Consider the following 24,614-nt stretch of genomic DNA (forward strand, 5'->3'; position numbering starts at 1 on the left):
TGCTTGTCATTGTTTATTCTTTTTCCATGCCATCAATGTTGGATCTGTGCTCTTCAAGGTGTAGCTTACATGAAACTTTGTGATGTGTCAGGGATAGGCACTGCTTCTCTGGCCTCAGAGAGGGATGCTTCTAAAGAGCAGCAAGGGGTTCTGGTCAGGGCAAGATCTCTGCCTTTCCCTGTCTGCCTGGATGACCTGGTTAAGTGGTTGGAGCTTGAGAGAGACAGACAAGTCTGTGGGAGGGAATATTGCCTGGAGAAAAATTGGCCCCAGGTAGGGGAGCTGAGCCAAATGTGTGCTGCTTTGTATTGGCTTGGCTTTCTGTAGGAAGGTGCTGCTGGGAATCTGAATGGCAGAGGGCTTGCTGAAAATGGGCTCTTCCAGAGAGATTGTATTCTTTTAAGAAGCAAGAACTTCATTACAAGATGATGTAATTTGAAACTTCACTGAATTTTCTGAGTGGAGGTACTGAAGAGGAGGAGCAAAATTGTAACCCCTGTTTGTTCCCTTTAATTTCAGACAGCATAAACTTTATAACAAGGAGTTGTATGCTGATTTCATTGCTGCTCAGATTAAAACATTGTCTTTCTTGGCTTACATTATCAGAATTTACCAGGTAGGATGAATTTTTAATACTTTGGTACTTATTGCATCAGGTTTCTAGTTGCTTTATGGCAGGCAAGTGACCTGCATGACTGCAGTGCATCAGGGATTGGAGATGGGAGCATTTGTGTAGAATATCTGGAGGTGGAGCTGCACTTGGTTATCCTTTCAAAAGTATTCTCATATGAATGCAAAGTTAAAATATGCCATCCCTCCTCCCTGGGCATTTATGGAATTTAGTTTTAGGATTAGATTTTGCAAGAGAAACTAGTGAATTTTAATGGAGTGCCATTTTGCAAATGTAACACCAACCTTAAGAATAGAATGTTGTAGCAGTTGTACTCACGTTACTCTTTTTTATTGCAGGAATTAGTGGCTAAATATTCTCAGCAAATGGTAAAAGGAATGTTGCAGCTGCTCTCCAATTGTCCAGCTGAAACAGCACACCTCAGGAAGGAGCTCCTGATTGCTGCTAAGCACATCCTGACAACGGACCTGAGGAGCCGTATGTAGCACTCTTTATAAGTGTACCTGTAAACTGGAAAGATTTCTGCTATTTCTGTCAATTTTAGAGGCAGATTACTTATTTATATTGGACTATCACAAGATACCAGGCCAAATGGAATTGTTGTGTGCAGGGTTGCCCAATTTGTCATTTCCAGTAACTCATTAGTTATATACAGAAAGTTTTTTAAAGTTGTAAGTAACCCGAGCACTTTTTTCTCTTTGCAAATATAATTGGCTTTGACTGGGTACTGCAGTGTTACTCAAGGGGCAGGTGTCAGTGGAGTAGACAGTCACAAGAGATGGTTTGAAAACTTCCTTGTAAATGCTACTGCCTTTTAGAAGCTTCAGGAATTAATTTGTGGATAAAATCACTTTCTAACTTCAGGTTTAAATACTAAAGTTAAGTGGTCTAATGCTTAACTATATTATTTTGATTATTTCCTTTGCCAGTTGTTGTGTATGGCTTTTTCATTTTTCTGTTTTCTAAATTCTAGAGTTTATTCCATGCATGGACAAGCTGTTTGATGAATCTATACTGATTGGCTCTGGATACACTGCCCGGGAGACACTGAGGTATGAGAAAGTTCAGAGTAATGATCTGAGTGCCTGCCAGGGCTGCTTGAAAATCATTAATATTTACAGCAGCTTCTGTATAGGGTCCTAAATCTTTGCTTCAAATAACTAATTTTACTAGATTGTTTTATTGGCAGAGCTTCTGCTGCTGTAATGGTGGCTTTTGTTTAACACTGATGGCACGGCATAGTAATGTGAGTGTAGGACAAAATAAGAAAAATGGGTGAATGAAGATGATTTCAGTTTTTTGAATTGTGGAGGACAACAAAAACAGGGGAACCAACTCAGTATCTGCCCAATATTTCATGAAACACCATAAGTCTTATATCTAGTGTAAAATCTGAATGAGATTTAAACTGTTTTGTCAATGAATGCTTTAAAACTAACTTCTTTGCAATTGAAAAAATAAATGGAGAGAATACCATTCTGTGTCTTCAACAGTCTAAATTTTAGGTGAGCTTGCTGACCAAATCAGTATCTGAACTAGGAGAATGATTTCTTTCTGTGTAGTTATCAAATGTACCTTACTGTCACCATGTATTAGATTTAGAAGTATTTTCTCTGCTAGAATAATTTATGATTAATTATGAAACAGATTACCAGCACTGCTCAAGATGTGGCTAACATGCATGTTAACTGCATGTAGATGAAAATATGTAGTAGAATGTTCTGCGGTGAAAGAAGAAAGATCAGAGAGGCAATACCAGAGTTGTGGGATAGATTGATGCATCATGGGTTAAATTGCACAGCTTAAAATTTCCTCCTGTAACCAAAAAGGCCTTGTGAGCTCTGGGTTTGCATATGGAAATAGAAAACTTACATTGAGAAATTTGAAAGTACCTCCAGGCAGTAATTATTTGTTTAGTCAAATTGATACCATTTTTAGTTGTGCTTAGTGTGTTTTCCTCATTCCTTGTTTTGGCTGTAGACCCCTTGCATACAGCACCCTGGCAGACCTGGTCCATCACGTCCGGCAGCATTTGCCTCTCAATGACCTCTCCCTGGCTGTCCAGCTGTTTGCCAAGAACATTGATGATGAATCCTTGCCAAGCAGTATCCAGACCATGTCTTGCAAGCTCCTGCTAAATTTGGTAGACTGTATCCGGTCTAAAAGTGAACAGGAAAATGGAAATGGTAGAGACATCCTTATGAGAATGCTGGAGGTATTGATCTGTTTAAAGCATTTGATAATTGCTTGGATATCCTGTTTTGTAGTATGTTGTCAATCACATTTTACTTTCTCCTTTCTTCAGAAATGAGGATATGTAGGAACAGCCTGTGTACTGTATTTCACTTCAATTCTTCAGAGAAGGGCTCTTTAAAATGCTCTGCAGCTGGGATAATATCTCAAGTGTAGTGGAGATGCTTTGTCAACTCAGCTTCATTCAGTGGCTAGTTTCAAAGCAGGAAATTGAATGCCTGTTTCGAGTAGCCTGTTTTTTTAAAAAATAAATTTTTTCTAAATTTTAGTTATAATGTCTTATAATGGGTAGGAGTATGCTAGAATTGTATTTTTTAATGCCTTCTGGTTATGGGTGTGCTTTTTGGTGTGGTTTGTTTTTTAAAGCCCTGAAAGAGGATATTCACACAGGTCCATGGCATGGCACAATACAATCTGTACAGTTATGAAGACCTAATGATCCTTTTTAAGGGTCTTCATATGGAGTTTTTTTTTGTATTTTTGAAAATCAAGGATGCACTAATTGTTCTAAGAGGGCAAACTAGTTTATTGATACATTTAAAAACATTTGCTGTCATTTGAATGACTTCAAAAATACCTGAAAGTTTTATTGATCTCAGTATGCTGATTTGAAATACTAGTGCTCTTAATTTGAGATGATTTTTGAAGAAATAACTTATTTCTTTTTCTTTCCTCCCCCTCCCTGCTGTTTGATCTGCCTCTCCTCCTTTGCCTTAGGTGTTTGTTCTGAAGTTCCACACCATAGCCCGCTACCAGCTCTCTGTCATTTTTAAGAAGTGCAAGCCCCAGTCCGAGCTCGGGGCGGCTGAAGCCGCCTTACCTGGAGTGCCCACAGCAGCAAATGCAGCTCCTGTTCCTGTCCCATCTCCTGCCCCAGCCACTCCTGTGGCCCCTGCACCTGTACCTGTGTTTGAAAAACAAGGGGAGAAAGAAAAAGAAGACAAGCAGACATTTCAGGTCACGGATTGCCGGAGCTTGGTGAAAACTTTGGTCTGTGGGGTCAAGACGATCACGTGGGGCATCACCTCGTGCAAAGCTCCTGGTGGTAAAACTGCATATTTAATTGCATTTATCTTTCATAATTCTGCAGAAAAAAGCCTCTCTAGAATGAAAGCAAATAGTATTTTTAATGCTGAACTATCTTATTCTTCTTTCAGAAGCACAATTCATTCCTAATAAACAGTTGCAACCTAAGGAGACTCAAATCTATATAAAACTGGTAAAATATGCAATGCAAGCGTTGGATATTTATCAGGTATGTAACCTGCCCACATAGCACTTCTATTTGTACAGTTATTGTATGTTAGATCTTTTAATAAGGATTTATTTGTCAGCTAAAACACAGATTATACACATAGTATATTTTCACTAAGTCTTTAATTGGGACCACAACTGTTGAGAAATGCTCAATATGAAGAATTAATTTCAAAAGTGAATTTCAACGTACTTACTATTTGCAAGCTACAGATTATTTTCTCAACAGCCATTTTTGTCTGTTCATGCAGGCAGGTCAGACTGGAAATAATAGTCTTTCATGTAGTGAATTAACTCTTTCTTTGAAAGAGCTAGTTTAGCTAAAAGTTGAAACATTCACATGTCTGTGTTTGTCTTCTGTAGTTACACAAAATTCTAATGAAATGTAAATGTGTTTGACTGGGTATTAAGTAATTTACAAATATATTGATTTCTCCTACTGTTGCCTTTCTCTATTTCTAAGTTCCTAGTTTTAAAATCTGTTCTGAAAACACTCAGTTTTAGGATTTTTGTCATGGTTGGCTCTTGTACCCAATTTTTACTTGTGTGGGGCTTGCATGTAAAACCCATAAAATCTCAGTTACTTTCAAAAGCTATTTTAAGAATGATGGAGAATAAGCCACTCAAATTCTGTAAGCAGTGTATGTTTTTTCTCAATTGCTGTAGGTGCAAATAGCAGGAAATGGACAGACATATGTTCGAGTAGCAAACTGTCAGACAGTCAGGATGAAAGAGGAAAAGGAAGTTCTGGAGCATTTTGCTGGTGTGTTCACCATGATGAACCCTTTAACTTTTAAAGAAATCTTTCAAACTACTGTTCCTTACATGGTGGAGAGGATCTCTAAAAACTATGCTCTTCAGGTATGTTGGTGTTTAGTTTTTGAATTGATAATGGACAGTGTGTAGGAAAGGGCTTATGCCTTGAGGTACATATGACTGATGTAGAATTAAAAATAGTAATTTTGACCTTAGCACATGAGATTTAAAGCAGTCTATATAAAGAATAGTCTATGAAAATAATTTAAAAATGGATTTTCAAAAACCTTTACCTAAGTGATTCAATACAAATACAAACACATTCAGTTTAGAAGATATGAATGGACTTCATTTTTGGAAAGTACTGAACTTTGTGGACTTGTTTTGTTCAGCTTGTTGTGCTAATGTTCTGCTGTTTTACAGAATGCAAATCCTATAACATCCATTTAAAATTCAACCTGAAACAGCATACATTGTTGTTTTCCACTGAGAACAAACAGAATCACTTGGGTATCAGTGGAGATGGGGAAGGAAATTTATTTTAAGGTTTTTTTTAATGGATATTGCATTTATCCTTTTGTTCTTTTTATTACAACAGTAATAAGTTCTTTGTGGTTTCCTTTTATAGATAGTTGCCAATTCTTTCTTGGCAAACCCTACTACCTCTGCTCTCTTTGCAACCATTTTGGTGGAGTATCTTCTGGATCGTCTGCCAGAAATGGGCTCTAATGTGGAACTCTCCAATCTGTATCTCAAGCTGTTCAAGTTAGTCTTTGGCTCAGTTTCACTATTTGCAGCTGAAAATGAACAAATGCTGAAGGTAAAGGTCATTTGTTTTAAAAATAAGTCTGCTTTAAAAACAGCACTCTTTAAGAGTTTTGCACAGTAACATTTGGGAGTCATGTAATGTTTGATGCACTATTTGTGACACATCTCCATTTTTTTTACAAATTCCAAGTACATTATCTTGTTTATATGAGACGGTTTCTGTGAATATTTTCTTCATATTTGAAACTACGGAATGATGTACTAATTCTGAGTATAAATGGCTGATACATGACTGTGGTCTGTGATTGCCATAAGCCCATGTAACTTCATGGTCAGGACATGCATAAATTCTTGGATATTTTCTCCCTTTGTTTCTGTATTTACTTAAGAATTTTGCTTGGATTGAAATCAGTATTTTGTGTGTTGGTGAATCTTGTTCACTCATGTCATATTCAGTGACATATACCTCTTGAGTTAGATTTTTCTATGCTCTTGAGAAGCCTGGGCTTGAGGAATGCTATTCTTTCTACTGACAACATAATATGTATTCCAAGAATATATTTATGTTGATGAGATCATCTCATTATTCAGTGAATTTAGAAATGCTGAGCTTGTAGCAAGAGTGTACTTCCCTCATAAAAGCAGCAGCTGCATGTATCTAGAAAAGACATTAAGAATTTAATGGAACACTGATTGTTCTCTCATACTTTCTTTGTTTTTTTTCCTTGTACTTTGTACCAAACAAAATTTCTGATACAGGTAACTGTAGAAAAGAGTGGGGATTACCAATTTCCCAGAATCTTTGAAAACTAACAGTAATATAAAGCAATATTCATATAATCTTGCTTTAAATCATGCAATTTGTCATCACAATCAAGGTCATTTGGATTTTATAAGATGTGATGAATTTTAAAGAGTGTAATTTACTACCTTCACAGTTTCATGCTTCTGTTACTTTTTTTTGTTTCTGTAGGATGATTGGTAGGGGCCTTGGGCAGACAATTTAATTGAATGATGAAGACTGTTTGCAGCATTTGCATAGCAATGTAGAAAGCTTTTTAGATGTTAATAATATCCAGACACGTTGCTGTTTGTCTCTAGTCCATGAGATTACTGGTATTCATCAACTATTTTTAATAAATCTTGTAAGGTGTTCATATCCTCTGCTCTAGAAAGGCCACCAGTTCCATAGCCTCTTTTACTTGAGAGAGTTTGCTTTCAAAATTAAATTTCAGCATTAACAACTAATGGTGAAATTAGATCAGGGGCAAATTAATATTGTTGAGTGTCCTCTCTTCTCATTCTGACACCTCTCATTTCTGCTCCCCATTCCCAGGTACTTGAGAGGAAATATTTTCTTGTTGTGTCAGATTTGCAGAATCTCATGCTAAACTCTTGTACAGTCTGATGATGACAAAATTGGTACTTTATTAATCTTCAAGCTTTATTTTCTTTATAGCCACATTTGCACAAGATTGTGAACAGCTCTATGGAACTTGCACAGACTGCCAAAGAGCCCTATAACTATTTCCTGCTGCTCAGAGCACTGTTCAGATCTATTGGAGGAGGCAGTCATGATCTGTTATACCAAGAATTCTTGCCGCTGTTACCAAACTTACTGCAAGGTAGAACAACACCTTCTTTCCCTGCCCCAGCTTCTGATTTTTTATGTGAATAGTAGTAATAAAGTTATGCTATGTAGTTGAAAACCCCTCAAAACTAAAGCCCTACCCCTGACAAGTAGCTTCTGATTTTGAGTTTAGTGATTGATTTAAATACCTTGAATGTGCTTATTTTCATTTACTATCAGCTGCTTCAGGCTCCATAGTTTTGGCTGCTTCACAATTTATGCTGCTTGTTTTTCTTCCTTTAATTGTGGGGCTGTTGGGGTTTTCTTGTTTGTTTCTTTTACTTGTTTGGGTTTTTTTTCAATGGGTAACTTTGTTGGCATAAAACATCCTGGGGATGAGTGAGTAGGTGAAGCAATGCTGCCAGGCCACCGCTGGTTTTGTGGGGAGAACATGGCAGTGAAGCTCTGGCTGTTCTGCAGTTGAGGGCATGTGTGTGCACCTGCAAGGGCATGATAGAAATTCAAGATAGTGAATTCAAATAGAAATTCAAGTAGTGCCAGACTGCAAAAAGAAATGGAAATAACAATCAGTTTGATTAATTGAGCATTTTTGCTTGCAAGAACTGTGTTCCAGAAATACTGAGGGTCAGCAAGAAAATGTGGAGAGCTACTTAAACCTAAGGACATGTGAATCAGAGTTGTTGCAGGACTGTAGACTGGTTCAGATCTGCAGCTTTAGGGATAGTTTTTTATGTAGTTAGCAAATATATATGTTATCAATAAATCATTATGTAAAACTCATGCCAGTAGATTTATGGAATATGTGAAATCTTTATGGAGAGAAAAATCACTTGGGGAGTATGCTTAGTCTGTATGGAGCAATTAATGCACTTGAACTCACTGAATGTTTCTTTTCAGGATTTGAAATATTTTTTTTTAAAAGTTCTGTGTGGGTTTATTTTTTATTGTTACAAGGCTGAGGTTTGAGTCAAATTATCTTTTTTCCTTTTCTATCTGCTGTATTCAAATGCTGCCTTGTTGAGTCTAGTATTAAACTATAAAATATGCATAGATGCTTTTTCTTCTATATGTGTGTACATAAAAAAGCATTCACTGCTTGACATCCTTAGATGTAAGTTAGAATAATGAATGGTATTAATATTTTGTAAATTCATTATTTACAAAGCTGTAAGCTCAACAGTGTCTAAAAACATCACATTCTCCTGAATTGAGGAAATAGCAATTTTAAACAGCAAACTGTGGACTTTTTCCTCTGAGTGTATAACTTATCCATAACTTTCAGGACTCAATATGTTGCAAAGTGGCCTTCACAAGCAGCACATGAAAGACTTGTTTGTGGAGCTGTGCCTCACTGTGCCCGTCCGTCTGAGCTCGCTGCTGCCCTATCTGCCGATGCTCATGGACCCCTTGGTGTCAGCCCTCAATGGATCCCAGACCCTGGTCAGCCAGGGCCTAAGAACTCTGGAATTGTGTGTGGATAACTTGCAGCCGGACTTTCTGTATGACCACATTCAGCCAGTTCGAGCTGAGCTCATGCAGGTAAATGTGTTGTTTCCTGTTAGACCACAAGAGGTCACTGATCTGCTGAATACCATCAGAAATTTGTGTGGAGCTTTGGTTACAAAAACTTGAAAAATCTGCCTTGAATCCTGTACCAGTCTGATGTGAGTGTAGAAGGATACTTGGTGTTGTGCTGTTAAGCTGAAAACTATGAAAATTTAGAAGGGAATGAATTGTTGCTCCTTTATACTTTGTTAAATGATTACACTTCTTTTCCTTCTATATTTCAGAACTATTTCAAAACTCTGAGCTTAACTCAGTTTAGCCTTAATTGGCCTGCTTTTTTAATTACCAAAGTTGTTTAATATTCATCATAAACACGAAACCACAGTCCAAGACAGTAAAAATTTTGTAGTTGATGACTGTAGTCTAATCTAAAACTGCATTTAGGACAACCTTGTTACAAAGCACTTGGGCTGTTGTGAACTTAGACTGCTGATATTCAACCTTGATAAGAGACTTATGCAGGGTCAGTTTCCCAAATACAAGAATAAAGTGTTTTCCTTGACCTTTTTTTTTAAGTTACAACATGAAAAATGTTGGAGTAAGATTTTTTTTTTTAACATGACAACTTGAACAATGTTGAAGTAAACGTGGCCTACCCATGTACCTTAAACCCCCAGGCTCTGTGGAGAACCCTGCGCAATCCTGCTGACAGCATCTCCCACGTGGCTTATCGTGTGCTTGGGAAATTTGGTGGAAGTAACAGGAAGATGTTGAAGGAATCACAGAAACTACAATATGTGGTCACAGAAATCCAAGGACCCAGTATTACAATTGAATTTTCAGACTGTAAAGCATCCATTCAGCTCCCAATGGAAAAGGTAAGGGCTTAAGTTACTTTCAGTGCTGAGAAACTGCCTTTAAAAATATCTGTCTGGAAGTTCTTTCTTGATTTCTTCTATAAACTGTGTAAGATTTCACCCCCAAAATAACAGATATAGGCATGCTGTACTGCTCTTACAAAGTGATTGCAGTATGGGCTAAACTGGCCCAAATAAATGTTTTCACAGAATGGGTAAGGTTGGAACTTCTGGTATATTGCTTAGGTTAGGAGCAGGAGTCTTATCCAAAAGTCCCTATTTTCTTTTTGAAATGTATCAAAAATTTACTGTAGAAATTCTTCAGTGGTGATTATTCTCGTGACTCCAGAGATTTGGTTTTGTTTGCTGTCTCTAGAAGCACTTTGTACTGTACTGGCTTTCATCTGGCAGTCACAGTGTATCACAAGTGCTTAGTTCTCACTAATTACAGTGATCTAATATTTGAGAGTGAAGCTGGATTCTGAGATAATTTGGTCTGTAGAGTTTTAATACTTACCTTTCAGTTAGACTTTCATAAGTAGATACCATCTGAATGTAGTAAGCAATTTTCTTCACAGGCAGCTGGCTCTCTGGCTCCATCCAGCCAACAGGCTTAAAAATAGCTTGGAAAAGTGATTCTTAAAATGCAGATTACTGATTTCTCCACTGTACTGAAGCCGATGAATTGACTACATATAAATACTGTAGTTGCTGACATTCACCTGTCCTGCCAGGTTTAATTCAAACTTAATTTTCCAAAAGATTTGAGCATCTAACGTTGATATGGAGCAATCTGCAGCTGCTCAGTGTTGACCAAGAAAGTGTTATCTGCTGAAGACTTTGTATCTATGAAAAGGAAATGTCAAAGTACAAAGAAAAAAAAAGGTGGAATAAATTGAAAACAAGAAATCATTGTTTTCTTTTAGTGCCCTGGTAGACTTTTGTGGTCTGTCCAGAACTTATTTTTCTTTTCATTGAGATGCTGTGATAAAAACTTGGGATGATAAGTTAAGTAAGTGGAAATACCAAGGAAGGAAAATGCCCACTTTGTAGCAGGGGCTTTTTCTGCATAAACTTATTAAGCATGGATGGTTAGATTTAACTTGCAGTTGATAATTTCTTTTTTCATGCACTCCAGAACAATTTTTACAATTTTTGCATTTTTTTTTTTACTTAATGCCCATCACATTTATCGTCCTGTCTTTTGTGGGAAAAGGATAGAAATTAGGCAGTTGTGCTTTTATGTATTATCTCCATATACATAAGCACAAAATAAAAATTTCTCAAAGAGATGTACTCCCCTTTTTTAATCATCTTCATGTCTTAAAAGATTGATTTGAATTATTCTCAAATGTATTAAATCTTGCAAAGGAAGAGTACTATTTCCATTAAATAAGTGGTGTTCAGAAGTTGCTTACAGGGACGTTTCATCATGCATGGAAAGGTACCATTTATGTATGGGTATAAATGCATTGTATACATACAGTATAAAGGGATTTGACACAGCAATTATTGCTGAAGGGAAGACAAGGAAAATTTCTTTTTGGGAAAGGGGAGGGACACAGTGAAGGTTTATTTCACTCATAGCTTGAAATGCTTTCTGACCATGGAGGTAAATGTGTCTGCCATGAAACTTAGCAAGTACAAAAGCTCAGAAAAGACCATGGTGTTTTCAAGCCATGCTCTCAGACCCTCTCCGCATTTCCTAACTCGGGCACACCAGTCTGTGCCTACTTTGAAAGCTACTTTTAATATATATTAATGATTCCATTCCCTTGATTAATGACCTTATGGTGAAAGCCAAGAGTAAGGAGTGTGTGGGTTCTGTTGTTCTGTTGCAGGCCATTGAGACAGCCCTGGACTGTCTGAAGAGCGCCAACACGGAGCCCTATTACCGCAGGCAGGCCTGGGAGGTCATCAAGTGCTTCCTGGTGGCCATGATGAGCCTTGATGATAACAAACATGCATTGTACCAGCTCCTTGCACACCCCAAGTATGACAATTCTTTAAAAGTAAATGTGTATGTAAGATTTATGGTGTCTTTGGAGCAATCTAGTTTAGAGACAGTGATTAGTCTATGCTATTCATGGGGTTTTTGGCTGCTGGTGAAAAAGAGTTTTGTTAGCATGTTTTTTAATGCCAGTGACATGTTAATGTTTCATAGCTTAATTTTCTTCCCCTAATTACAATCCTTTGTATAATCTATTACATATGATCAATGTGATTAATTTTAGTTTCATTTATTTAAATAAATGGAATATTCTGGTGCTTAATTGTATTTTAGAGATTAATTTAGATTGTGACATTTTGTATGTACATCTAGGCTTTTACTAAAGTGAAAGACAAAATTCAGCTTCATTTAGTGACTAAGCTATGGCATAGTCACACACAGCCTCTGTTTATCTTGGTGTGGGAGCCTTTTATTAGAGCTTTTCTTACATATTTTGCAGTTTTAGTCATTGATATTTCACGAGTGTATTGCTTTTAGACAACTTTAACATCTTTGCCCAAGAAGTGTGGGCTGACTTTGACTCTTGCAATGTAGTAACTGTAGCTAAAGAGCATAGTAGCTTTCACAGTTTGGGCTTGTTAGACTTGACATAAATATAGCTTTGCAATGAATAAGTTTTGTTGGGCAGTGATTTGATAAAAAATGTTTCAATCATTCAAGATTAAAATCAAATGTCATTTTAAAAAAGGGAAAAATGTCAAAATATTGAAAATGACATTCTGTAATTGAGTTGCAGTGTGATGCCTGTATACCTATTATTGTATATACGTGGCTTCTTCTGAATCACTGGCTTTAAATGTTCCTGATGAAATTGAGCTATCCATCATGCTGGAGACCAGTGGCTGACAAAATTAATTCGCGCTGAGCGGACTGGTCTAACTCTATCAAAATGAGGGGAAAACAGGAGTTGGAGAAAGAGTTGGATATGGAGAGCAAACTTTGAATGAACTTTGAGCTGGGGGGTGCTGTAGTTCAGGGTTCTGTTGAACGCAACCTTGTGCTCCAGCTTCACAGAGAAGTCCATCCCCAGCGTGATCATCTCGCACCGCTACAAGGCCCAGGACACGCCGGCGCGCAAGACCTTCGAGCAGGCCCTGACCGGGGCCTTCATGTCGGCCGTCATCAAGGACCTGCGGCCCAGCGCCCTGCCCTTCGTGGCCAGCCTCATCCGCCACTACACCATGGTGGCCGTGGCTCAGCAGTGCGGTGAGTGAGGGACACAGCTCTGGGGGTCCAGGGGAGCACAGCTCAGTGCTGTTACACACAGTGCAGTGAGTGAGGGACACAGCTCTGGGAGTCCAGGGGAGCTGGGCACAGCTCGGTGCTTGTACACACAGTGTGGTGAGTGAGGGGACACAGCTCTGGGAGTCCAGGGGAGCACAGCTCAGTGCTGTTACACACAGTGCAGTGAGTGAGGGGGACACAGCTCTGGGAGTCCAGGGGAGCACAGCTCAGTGCTGTTACACACAGTGCAGTGAGTGAGGGACACAGCTCTGGGAGTCCAGGGGAGCACAGCTCAGTGCTTGTACACACACTGCAGTGAGTAAGGGGACACAGCTCTGGGAGTCCAGGGGAGCTGGGCACAGCTCAGTGCTGTTACACACAGTGTGGTGAGTGAGGGGGACACAGCTCTGGGAGTCCAGGGGAGCTGGGCACAGCTCAGTGCTTGTACACACAGTGTGGTGAGTGAGGGGACACAGCACAGCTCGCTGCTTTTACTCACAGTGCAGTGAATGAGGGGACACAGCTCTGGGTGTCCTGGAGAGCACAGCTCCGTGCTTGAACGCACAGTGCAGTGAGTGAGGGGACACGGCTCTGGGAGTCCAGGGGAGCTGGGCACAGCTGAGTGCTTTTACATACTAAAATCACAATATTGCACTTGCTTCTGGGTAACTACACTGGAATTTTATTTTAATTCTTTGGAGCAGTGGGAATTATTAAACAAATTTTAGAAAGCAATCAGTCACCTAATAATTCTCTGTAAATGCTACAGCAATGAAATAACTGCAGCATGGAACACCTTATACAGTTCCAGAGCATTTGTGTAACTTAATACTCACAGTACTATTTGCAGATGGTCTTTAATTAGGTTGTTTCCAGTTGTGGTTTTGAAGGACCTTTAGGGGAACTAAGTAAATGTTGGAGCATTGCAGTGTCTTATATCCAAGAAGAAAACTTTTTGTTTGGGCTGTATGACAAGTAATTTGCTAAAAAGCATATTATGACCACATCACTCTTCATTATCACATTAATGTAACTGGGATTTTTATGGCTCCTCAGTTTTAATTAATCTTCTTGCAGTGCACAGTCTAGTGCATAGAAGAAGATATTCAAGTAGATGTAATCTTTTTTTCTTCTAGGAGTGATGGATGCCTTACAATCCATTTATATGCAAATAGGCACAGGGTTTACTGGTTTTGCCATCAGCTAGTCCGAGGAGTAGTAAAATCTAATTAAAAGACTATTCATATTGAAATATCCATTGTTTTATTTCCCCTCCCCCCCATTCCCTGTTACAAATTCCAGGTCCTTTCTTGCTGCAGTGCTATCAGGTTGGGAGCCAGCCTAGCACAGCCATGTTTCACAGTGAAGAAAATGGGTCCAAAGGCATGGATCCCTTGGTGCTTATTGATGCCATAGCCATCTGCATGGCATATGAGGAAAAGGAGCTCTGCAAGATAGGAGAGGTGGCCCTAGCAGTGATATTTGATGTTGCAAGCATCATCTTGGGTTCAAAGGAAAGGGTAAGATTTTTTAAAGTGTATTGAAATGATTGAGTTTCAGCCAATGCCATTTTGCTTCTAAAATTTTGGAGGCTATCAGTAAGCTGAGGAAAGGAAACTGATCAATTTCTTTGTTTCCAGGCTTGTCAGCTTCCCTTGTTTTCATACATTGTGGAACGTTTATGTGCTTGCTGCTATGAACAAGCTTGGTATGCTAAACTAGGAGGTGTTGTGTCCATTAAATTTCTTATGGAACGGCTGCCACTGATCTGGGTCCTCCAGAACCAGCAGACTTTCCTGAAGGCACTTCTCTTTGTTATGATGGACCTAACTGGAGAGGTATGTCATGAATGAATTTCATCAAATAGTGTGGGGAAAATTTCTGGCCTTAAATTCACACAGGTTGAACTCTTAGTAATCCTGATTTTGCTGAATTGCAGAATGCATTTTACCTGCAAGAGTTAGGGAATTCTAGTTATTTTAACTCAAACCAAGATCTGAAGTTAGGAATGAGGTCAGATTTTTCCACATAACTTTGCTGAAGTTTTTGAGCTTACACTTGCTGCTTTCAGAGTAGAAATGTACAGGCCACATGTAGATCACAAAAGAACACAGATTCACTGTCACTTATCAGAGAATCACTAAGCTTAGTTGGAAATCAAAATCACAGGATTCATCAAAATCAAATTCTAAGTTGATGAGTAATGCGTAGATTTGTGATCTTTGGTCTGTACTTAGCTGATAAAATTATCTCTGATGCCTCAGGTTTCCAATGGAGCAGTTGCTATGGCAAAGACCACATTAGAACAGCTCTTGATTAGATGTGCAACTCCTTTAAAAGATGAAGAAAAAACAGAAGAAATCCTTGCAGCACAGGAAAAGTCTTTCCATCATGTCACACATGACCTTGTTCGAGAAGTGACCTCTCCAAACTCCACTGTGAGAAAACAAGCCATGCATTCCCTGCAGGTGCTTGCACAGGTCACTGGCAAAAGTGTCACAGTCATCATGGAGCCACATAAAGAGGTAAGCAGAAATATTCACTGAACTGGAGCTTAAAGTTGTTTTCCAGTTTGGATTTGCAGAAATGTTTTCTTGGTATGTTTTTGCACGCTAATGAATTAAGTTCATAGTGCTTTGATGGCATATGTTTGTCATTTGCTAACTTTTGTTGTTCAAACATACACAATGGCTAAAGCACTACAGAGATTCATACAGGCTCTGCCTGACTCTTAGCCTGTATTTCTACTGTCTTCAGGTTGATTTACTTCCTTAAATTATGGTCTGCTCATCCTGCCACCAATCAGACATAGGCTAGGCCATATAGGCACTACATTTTGACAGTTTTATTCTCTAAATATGTGGCATTATTGATATGCCTTTCCTTATCCAGAAAGAGACTATAAACTTCAAAGCTGGTTGAAATAACTTCTGGCTGGATACTCCTTAAAAGTGATATTGTTTGGTCTTTTGGAAGATAATTGAATGCACGTAAGTCTTAAGGGCCATGACAACATTCCAGATTATGCTGAGAAATTCCCTAATTGGTATCTTACTTTGCTAAAGCTGTTTAATGAGGAAAGTGGAAAGTTGATGGAATGGAAAGAAGTTACACAAACTTTTTTGGTCTTCTGATGCTTTAGGAGCTTAAAATATTCTTGTTTCTTGACTGTTTGAAATGCTTCACTCTATGAATTTCTTTGTTGTTCATGATGTTGTGTGAAGTTATTAAATATCACAGATCTGTTCACAGAGAATATGTATTAATTATAGCTGCTGCACTGATTTGTGAACTGACTGTGAATCAAAGTAATTCAGAGAATTACTTTTCCTCTTGCTTAATTTCTTTTCAAGACACATCTGGAGCCACAATAGAAAATGGATAGAAACCTAGAGCCATGACTAATGGTGTCTTCTCAGTGGCTGGGTCTGTGGGCTGATTTCAATAGCTGCTAATTCAGTAATCTAAATTCCATCATGTAGGTACTCCAGGACATGGTTCCCCCTAAAAAGCATTTGCTGCGGCACCAACCTGCAAATGCCCAGATTGGCCTGATGGAGGGAAATACATTTTGCACAACCCTGCAGCCCAGATTGTTTACAATGGATCTGAATGTTGTGGAACACAAGGTTTTCTACACAGAGGTACTTTGTTTTTATGTTCTCATCTTTGAATGTAGATGCTTCTGTATGATGACATGAGTACTTTCATTGTTAAAAATACATATTTTTCTTTGTGCATTTTAAACTTTGACTGAAACGCAAGAATTTCCCTTTTGAAACATCAAGTGAAGTGTGCTTTGCCTGCAGCAGTCAATGCAGAAGATCCTCTGGTTTTGAGTTAAGACAAAAACAAATTGCTGTGGATGAAAAGCTGGCTGTAAAGGTGGGGGTGAGATAGTGGTGTTTCAAATGTGAGTAGCAATATTAAAATGACTGTTTATTTTTTTCCTAGTTACTGAATTTGTGTGAGGCTGAAGATGCTGCCCTAATGAAACTACCTTGCTACAAAAGTCTTCCATCACTTGTACCTCTTCGAATTGCAGCCTTAAGTAAGTAAAACCTCCTAAACAAGGTTTGATGCAGTTCAGTGTCCTTGTGAGCAATGGGCAGTCTGCTTCCTGAGATCAGCAGAAAACCTCAGCACTGGAAGACTGATGACTGCTCTCCTGAGGTTACAGTTTAATGGAGAGAATAATGGGAAAGTATTGCTGCCTTCTTAATGACTAGAATTCAGTTTTCTGAAAGGAACCCAAAATATTTTAAGATTAATTATGTTATAAAGCATTAGGAAAACTATGGAATGTTAATAGAATTCTCTTTCTTTTACTGTTTTATGATGCCTGTTGATTTTGGCAATGCATACAGTACTTTAGCTGTCTGCAATGTGAGATGACATAAAAAGCAACTATAAGAGAAGCAGTGTAGAATTAGGGTTTATTTTCTCCTCTCCTTTGAAATTGAATTAACAAAGAGAACAAATTTACTTTGATATTTGCAGATGCTCTAGCTGCCTGCAATTACTTGCCTCAGTCAAGAGAGAAAATCATTGCTGCACTTTTCAAGGCACTGAATTCAACAAATAACGAGCTGCAGGAGGCAGGAGAAGCATGCATGAGAAAGGTGACTGTATTAAAACAACATTCCTTTTGAGGTCATTGTTCTCTCTGCTTTACTTCCTTGGTACAAGATTTCTTGGGAAAGTTCTCTACAGGAAATATTGCTCTTTTCAGTTTATGTTAGTGATGCTGATAAAAGTTCTTGTCAGATGTGTTTGTTTGGGATTTGGACTTTGTAATAAAGAATTATCCAGGTTGCAATTAAGAATTATAAGCTCTTGGATAAGGATCATGGTAAATCTTACAGTCTTTCTGTGCAGTCTTTCCCTCTTTCTGTTGGACAGGTCTTTGTAAATGAGTCTTCTAAATAGCTTCAGTCCTTTTCAGCTGTTTTGCAAATGTGCAGGCTTGGCTTTATTGTAAAATTTGTTTTGTCTGTGTTTCTAAAAGAAGTGGTGGAGATCCCATAGTTGGTTTTAGACAGCAGAGTTAGACCTGCATCACAGTGTGATGGTTACCTTAAGGAACAAGAGTCCTGGCTGTCCTGTTTGAGGTCAGAATTAGTGCCCTTGCCTGACCCTGCCCTGTCTGACCTGTGGATGCTACATTATCCTCTATAAAGGCTGGAAGAACGGGGACATGATTTGTTGTTCAATAGCTGTGCCTAATCCTGATTCAGTAAGATTTTAATTCCATTCTTTTAAATGAAAAGAAAAAAGCTAATGAAATTACTTAGAGCCTCTTTGTAATGCTGTGTAGATGGGCTGACATGGACTAGAGAATGCAACTGCAGTAATACTGGTGGTTTGCATTTGTTTGTGCCATTGACTGGCCAGAGGTTGTGTGACTTTTCATGTCACTGTGGTCATGAGAGGGAATGAACTTATCATTTATGGCTTGTTAACAGCACAGTTGGGTTGAGAGGTAAATAAGGGTTGTTCTGACCTATACATCAGATTTGTCTGATTGTTTTTCTCCTGGGATAAACTCATGCCCACAGGATATTTGGTTATGACAGGAAATATTCTCTCTGGCTGCTTGCAGCCAAGCTCTTTTGACCTTTTCTGTTGCTCAGGACGCATGCAGATTGTAATACAGAAATTTGCTCTACTGCCTTCAGCCAGATTCACAGGCAGTTCTTAATATAGTGGCTATGTAATTTGTTCATAGCTATGTATTTAATTTATAGCTGTAACAGTTTTTCAGTCTGTCTGTAATTAGAATCTCCTACTTGATTATTTTATGAAATGTCCTGCTGTGTGTCAGAAATACCTGAGTGCTTCCCAAATCCATCTTGTCACTGTGTCAATTTCCAGCAGTAGATGCTGCTTGAACTATTGTACTGAAGGAACAAAATAAAAGAAGAAAAATCCAGTCAGCTGAATCTATTTTAAGAAAAATGCTTGCACAAAAGTCATGTCCCTCTCCACCTGTATCTTAATTGTGCACTCTCCTGTAGTTCTTGGAAGGAGCTACCATAGAAGTTGATCAAATCCATACCCACATGAGGCCATTGCTGATGATGCTGGGGGACTATCGGAGTCTGACCCTCAACGTTGTGAACCGCCTGACCTCAGTCACCAGGCTTTTCCCAAACTCTTTCAATGATAAATTCTGTGATCAGATGATGGTAAGACCATCCAAGTTTTTATTTTAGCTCTTCCAGAATAAATTTTCTTCTAGCCACTATTCTTATTGGTGAAAAATCAAAGAAGTTCAGCAGTGGCTCAGTGTATGTTGGAAGTAAAAGATTTTTGTTTCACAATTAATAAAAAGCTCCAATTTCTTTAAATATTTTGAGTAAATTTCTAAAGGCTTCTAAACAACCAAGTTAAGAGATTTTATTTTTTAGTGAAGACATAACTAGTTTTGCTAAGGTTTGTTTGGACAAATTTATCTTTAAGCAAGGTGCTACTTGCACCTTTAACAATTTTACTTCTCAATGCACTTAATCTGTTTTGGTGCTTTCTTGATTTATAAAATTTTGGGAGGTATTGCTCTGTTTATTTGCAGTGTTCAAACTGAATATGTGAATTCTTTATCCCCTTTGCATGAATATTTAAATGCATACACATCAAGCAAGTCATCAGAGTGTAAGACTATCTGATTTTTTTATATATGTATGTACTTATAATCCCTGCTTTCTTGAATATGGAGAGGACTTCTAGCAACAGCAAACTTTTCAACTTGAGGGAATGAAAATAACTGATAATTCTTCCCTTTGTTTCCTTCAAAGAATTATTTCTGCCTCTATATTGTCTCTTGTAGCATATGCTACAATGGAACAGTCTAATTAGAAGAATAATGGTAATTATCCTTTCTTTGTAGCAACACCTGCGTAAATGGATGGAAGTTGTAGTTATTACACACAAAGGTGGACAACGGAGTGATGGCAATGTAAGTTAATGAATGCTTTTGTGTGAGAAGAAAAGAAATAAATAGTATTAATGTTTTGGAATTAAAGAACTCATTCAGTTGTAAATGCTGCCATAACTGATTACACACCGATGCTTTGTTACAAGCTAACAGACTTGTTGGATTAAATGTAGAATATTGAATATCTGTTAGAAGTCTCAGGAAGAGGAGCTTCTTATCTGCTGACAATGGTTACTTTAGAGACTGTTCTAGGTTAGTGTGGGAGCAGCTCAAGCATTTGTTTTTCTTTTCCCCCTCAGGATTTTCTGCTTAGAAATCTGTTCACTGGAATGGCTGATGAGCTCAGCAGCATAATCCCCCATTTTTCATTGATATGTTTGAAAATATATGTTCATAATATAGTCTTCTGAAAATTATACATAATGATAGCGTAATCCCAGTTAATTTAAAATTTAATTTACTTAAACCAAGTTCAATATTTACTAGCTGGGATCACATTAAAATCCCTCTCCCAGTGAAACTAATGGCCTCAGTGTAGAAGCATGGGAAGCTGATCACTTCCTTTATAAATGGAAAACTGTGCAGTGTAATGTCAATACTGTGTGCTTTTAGCAATACTGATGGGAATTCCTGCTTCAGTGCAGTTTCCTGTACATTACCAGAGGTCTCACAATTCTATTAATAATTTACTAAATGCTTTTATTAAGTGTTGAGATTTATGATTGCACCTAAGAAAAACTGGGGTGAATTCTATTAATGTCTTTGTTTCTCAAATTAGAATGAAATTACATTGGCTTTTTATTTCCCTCAAAACATGGAAATGGCTTAATGGCTTTTCATTTCTTTCCTGTCTTTGCAAAGAGAGCTTTTAATCTGAATTTGGTCATTGCTTTATATTAGACCTAGATGTTCTCTAATGAAGTAGAATAAGATTGGTTTCTTATGTTTTAACTAAAACATTGCATTCTTCAGTTAACTTCATTTTTTTCATGCCAGAGTAGTTCTAAGGCCTTCATATACTTTTGGGATTCCCTTTTCCTCAAATGTGATGATTACAGATATCTTGCAGATCTTTTTGCAGTGATAATCTTCTAAACCACAATGTGGCACCTCCAGAACAGTTTTTATTTTTCACTAAGTTATATTTAGTTGGGAATTCTCCTGATTTTAATGGTTTTTGTTGATGTTTTCTGTGTAATTATGTATTTAGATAGATAAGTTGAGTGGGGAGTGCACACCAGACACTTGAGAAAGAATCTGCTGTCACATCTTCAGGGACAAGAGAAGTCTGGAAACATTTCAAGTAGAATTGTGTCAATGCAAAGCTGATTGTATATTACTCTGCTTCCTAGTTGTTGCTCCAAAGTTTCCTTAAAAATAAAAACTCTAAGAAGCTGCAGGAGCACGCAGCTTGGGAGTAGCTGTGGCAGGCTGTGTTCATGTATCTACATTGTGCTGTTTGAAAACAGGGGTGGTAAAACCGGTGGTCAATTATTGCAGCTGCATTTCACTTCTCTCCTTTCTTCATGATCCTAGTGAGATTCCAGCATCTGAGACACTCATTAAAAACAGTGTTGGGGAGTAGGCTGCATCATTCAGACTTTGTGGTTGAGTAGAGGAGCTGCTGAATGCTCAGTGGAGAACAGAAGTGACCAGAAAAGCCTGATGTGCCCTCCCTGTGCTGGTGCTGTTCCAAGCATTCTATCCTTTTCCAGCTGCGTGGGATGAAGGTGCCCTTTGATGATGGTGTCAGGCACTTCTCCAGCATTGTGCAGATAAAGGCTGGTCAGAAAAGCCTCTTAAAAATAGTTAAAAGGTCTTGGAGTGAGTTTTAACATGAAAATGGTAACTACAGGCAAACTGAAAAATTAGTTAGAAATGCTGCCTAGTGATGACTGCTGTAAAGATCCACACTGATGCCAGAACAACTAACCCTTGTTCACCTAAATAATTTATGGCAGTCCTGCTGTGATCCTGAGCTGTGATCTGGCTGTTTAGAGAAATGAAAAAATTAAACTGTAATATATTAAGTAGTGATTAAAACCTAATTCATTGGTCCAGGGAATAAAATATTTGATTTAAATCTTGCTTCCTCTCTTCCCTGCCTCTCCATGGAAATGCATGGGATTTCAGGTCATGTCTGGTAATTGAAAGAATAAGTTTTGAATAGATGGTTGCCTCCAGCTGTGCCTCTTGTGAGAGGGTGGAAATTTCCATGGTGGAAATTCTGCATCACAGCCTAGGAGGAGTTTAGAAGACTTCATAGCTTGGTAGCTCAAGTACTGAAAATGGTTTTGTAATAGATGATGGCCAAATTTGTCTTCAAAGATGCTATAGTGTTGTTTCCTCTGACTTAATCATCTCTGTTATCTTTTTTATTCAGTTTAAATATTTGACAAGCTATATCTGATCAATGTAAAAGTAGAAAAAAGAATGAATTTCATCCTAGTTCTTTGGAGGGCAATTTGGAGCATGTGAGATGCTCATTGTCTCTGTTCCTTCTGTTTGAGATGAGGAAGTAACTGAGCTGAAGTTAGACTGCAGCCTGAAGAATGGCATGTGCTGATTTGTACATTTATTTGATATTTTTGTGGGCTTTTTCCTTTCATGCTGTGACTTCTGCTTTGGTTTAGCCTGCCACGGAAGGGGTAGAGGTGAGAACTCAGTGCAGGCACTAGGAAATTTTTTTGTTGTCATGGTTTCTTTTGTTGTTGTTTTGTTTGCTTTTATTTTTTCTTTTAACTTGTGGTTTGTTAGTTTTATCGTTGTGTTTTGGGCACAGTGCATTGTGCCTTTGAGTGCAGTGCTGTGAATTGTCTTCTGTTTATCTGTGCAGAGCTGTTTTGATCAGGTTGCAGTTAAGGATGTTGAACATGTTTGTACCAGGAAGAGCAGGATTTTTAGTTTCTGTGAAGGCATAAGTGGTTTCAAAAGGTTTTTATATATTCTCAGCCCTACACTTCAGTCCATGAGAGGGGTCCTGTGGGGTCTGTCTGGGCAGATTAGGTTAAAGGAGTGGAGCCTAATGCTTTGTGTTTAAATTCAGTTGAGAAAATGTAACACACTTGATAAAATCATCTTGAATACTGGAACTTGGTTTTTGAGAGATGGTGAGGGTGGTTTCGTTGTTTTGTTTTTTCCTTTCCCTCTTCTTCCTGAAGGAAATCTACACTCTAGCTAGCTGAAATACAGTCTCTATTTAAATCACACAATGAAAAAAATGTAAAATGATTTTGGACTTCTGAAGAATTTAATATCTAGTGAGAGAACAGAGCTGACTTTACAGTAACCAGCTTTTTGTGAGATACAGACAGCTGGTTACACAGATTACCCCATGTGTAATCTGGGGGTGTGGGGTGATTAGCAGAAGTGGTTTAGGAGGGAAGGCCTGGCTGTTTGATGCTTGACCCACTTGGTGTATAGCACTGAGCACTCTCTGCAGTTACTCTCTAGCAGACAGTAACTCCCCCATCGGCAGTATCAGTACAGTGTTTAGCTCTTACCTGTAAAACACCACTCTACTGGCAAGGAAAATAAAATTTAAACCATGATATTGCCAGAGAGAGTAGGGCAGACTTCCACAGGTGCAATTTTTTCATGCATTATGGTAAGTAGATGCTGTGTATATGCTAACCTTTTGCATTTGGCGGCTGGCTATGCTAATATAGAGGGAAAAAAAGCAGTAAGATGTGTGATACTGTTTTTATACATTATAGCCAGTAATATATATTTAAATGTCTTTCTTTTTACCTGTAGGAAATGAAGATTTGTTCAGCAATTATAAATTTATTCCATCTGATCCCAGCTGCCCCACAGACCCTGGTTAAACCTCTTCTGGAAGTTGTTATGAAAACAGAACGAGCAATGTTAATTGAGGTAAAAGTGGAAGTTAACACTGCTGAAATTTTTTGCTTTATAGTCTTAAACATTAGTCTATGATAATTATAATATTTTATATTGTGTGAGAACATTTGATGCTAAAATATGCTCTTCAAGCCTTTAGGAAGTATTAACATTTGCCTTACACCCTTAGAAGTGAAGTTTTGGAAGTATCAATAAATTCTCATCATGCAAGTTTTGAACATTTTGCATCTGTATAAATGCCAAGTCAAATGTATTTTTCTGAGTGGTAGTAAATTAGTGAGAAATACTCTATACTCTGCATTTTTAATTTAAGGTTTATAAATTTTTCAGGCTGGCAGTCCATTCAGGGAACCACTGATAAAGTTTTTGACACGTCATCCATCCCAGACTGTAGAGCTGTTCATGATGGAAGCCACTTTAAATGATCCACAGTGGAGCAGAATGTTTATGGTAAGCTGTGTGGGGAGAGGAGCTGCAAAAAACCCTCAACTTGACAAATCTGATGAACATCTTTTGCATATTTTTTGCTTGTATGACCTTGTAGTCCTTAATCATGGTCTCACTCTTGACTGCAAGGTTCCTATTTCTGGTTTTGTATTTGTTTGTCCTGAAGTGTTGATTTTATACCTTTCCAGATCATGTAAGGCTATTACTGAAGTGTAGATGTTATTTTTATATCCATGAAATACAACCTCTGCAACTTTAGTGTGGCATATAAAAACTACAGGATGATATAGTCGCCTGATATTTTGGCTTTTAAGGGTTATTAAAATTATTTCTTCCCCTTTTGCAGAGTTTCTTGAAACATAAAGATGCCAAACCTCTGCGGGATGTCCTGGCAGCTAATCCCAACCGATTTATCACCCTGCTGCTGCCTGTGGGTGCCCAGGCAGCCGTGAGACCTGGCTCCCCCAGCACCACCACCATGCGCCTCGACCTGCAGTTCCAGGCTATCAAGGTGCTCA

The 24,614-nt window shown here is 38.2% G+C and overlaps 1 protein-coding gene across 1 annotated transcript in view; it reads left to right on the top strand.

The window, feature by feature from the left end:
- The window catches only part of TRRAP (transformation/transcription domain associated protein), a 75,405-nt gene that overhangs the window by 6,296 nt on the left and 44,495 nt on the right, over positions 1 to 24,614 (top strand). Inside the window, exons 12-35 of the mRNA XM_058816359.1 lie at positions 520 to 616; positions 970 to 1,108; positions 1,605 to 1,683; positions 2,612 to 2,846; positions 3,602 to 3,929; positions 4,042 to 4,139; positions 4,805 to 4,999; positions 5,523 to 5,714; positions 7,122 to 7,287; positions 8,536 to 8,792; positions 9,437 to 9,637; positions 11,458 to 11,609; positions 12,634 to 12,833; positions 14,154 to 14,371; positions 14,492 to 14,689; positions 15,116 to 15,376; positions 16,334 to 16,495; positions 16,806 to 16,902; positions 17,352 to 17,473; positions 18,869 to 19,039; positions 19,738 to 19,806; positions 23,542 to 23,661; positions 23,980 to 24,099; positions 24,443 to 24,607. Coding sequence (XP_058672342.1) covers positions 520 to 616; positions 970 to 1,108; positions 1,605 to 1,683; positions 2,612 to 2,846; positions 3,602 to 3,929; positions 4,042 to 4,139; positions 4,805 to 4,999; positions 5,523 to 5,714; positions 7,122 to 7,287; positions 8,536 to 8,792; positions 9,437 to 9,637; positions 11,458 to 11,609; positions 12,634 to 12,833; positions 14,154 to 14,371; positions 14,492 to 14,689; positions 15,116 to 15,376; positions 16,334 to 16,495; positions 16,806 to 16,902; positions 17,352 to 17,473; positions 18,869 to 19,039; positions 19,738 to 19,806; positions 23,542 to 23,661; positions 23,980 to 24,099; positions 24,443 to 24,607 — 4,042 coding nt within the window. The remainder of the gene's footprint in view (positions 1 to 519; positions 617 to 969; positions 1,109 to 1,604; positions 1,684 to 2,611; positions 2,847 to 3,601; positions 3,930 to 4,041; positions 4,140 to 4,804; positions 5,000 to 5,522; positions 5,715 to 7,121; positions 7,288 to 8,535; positions 8,793 to 9,436; positions 9,638 to 11,457; positions 11,610 to 12,633; positions 12,834 to 14,153; positions 14,372 to 14,491; positions 14,690 to 15,115; positions 15,377 to 16,333; positions 16,496 to 16,805; positions 16,903 to 17,351; positions 17,474 to 18,868; positions 19,040 to 19,737; positions 19,807 to 23,541; positions 23,662 to 23,979; positions 24,100 to 24,442; positions 24,608 to 24,614) is intronic.

The sequence above is a fragment of the Ammospiza caudacuta genome, chromosome 17, assembly GCF_027887145.1.
Source record: "Ammospiza caudacuta isolate bAmmCau1 chromosome 17, bAmmCau1.pri, whole genome shotgun sequence".
In the NCBI taxonomy this organism is placed as follows: domain Eukaryota; kingdom Metazoa; phylum Chordata; class Aves; order Passeriformes; family Passerellidae; genus Ammospiza; species Ammospiza caudacuta.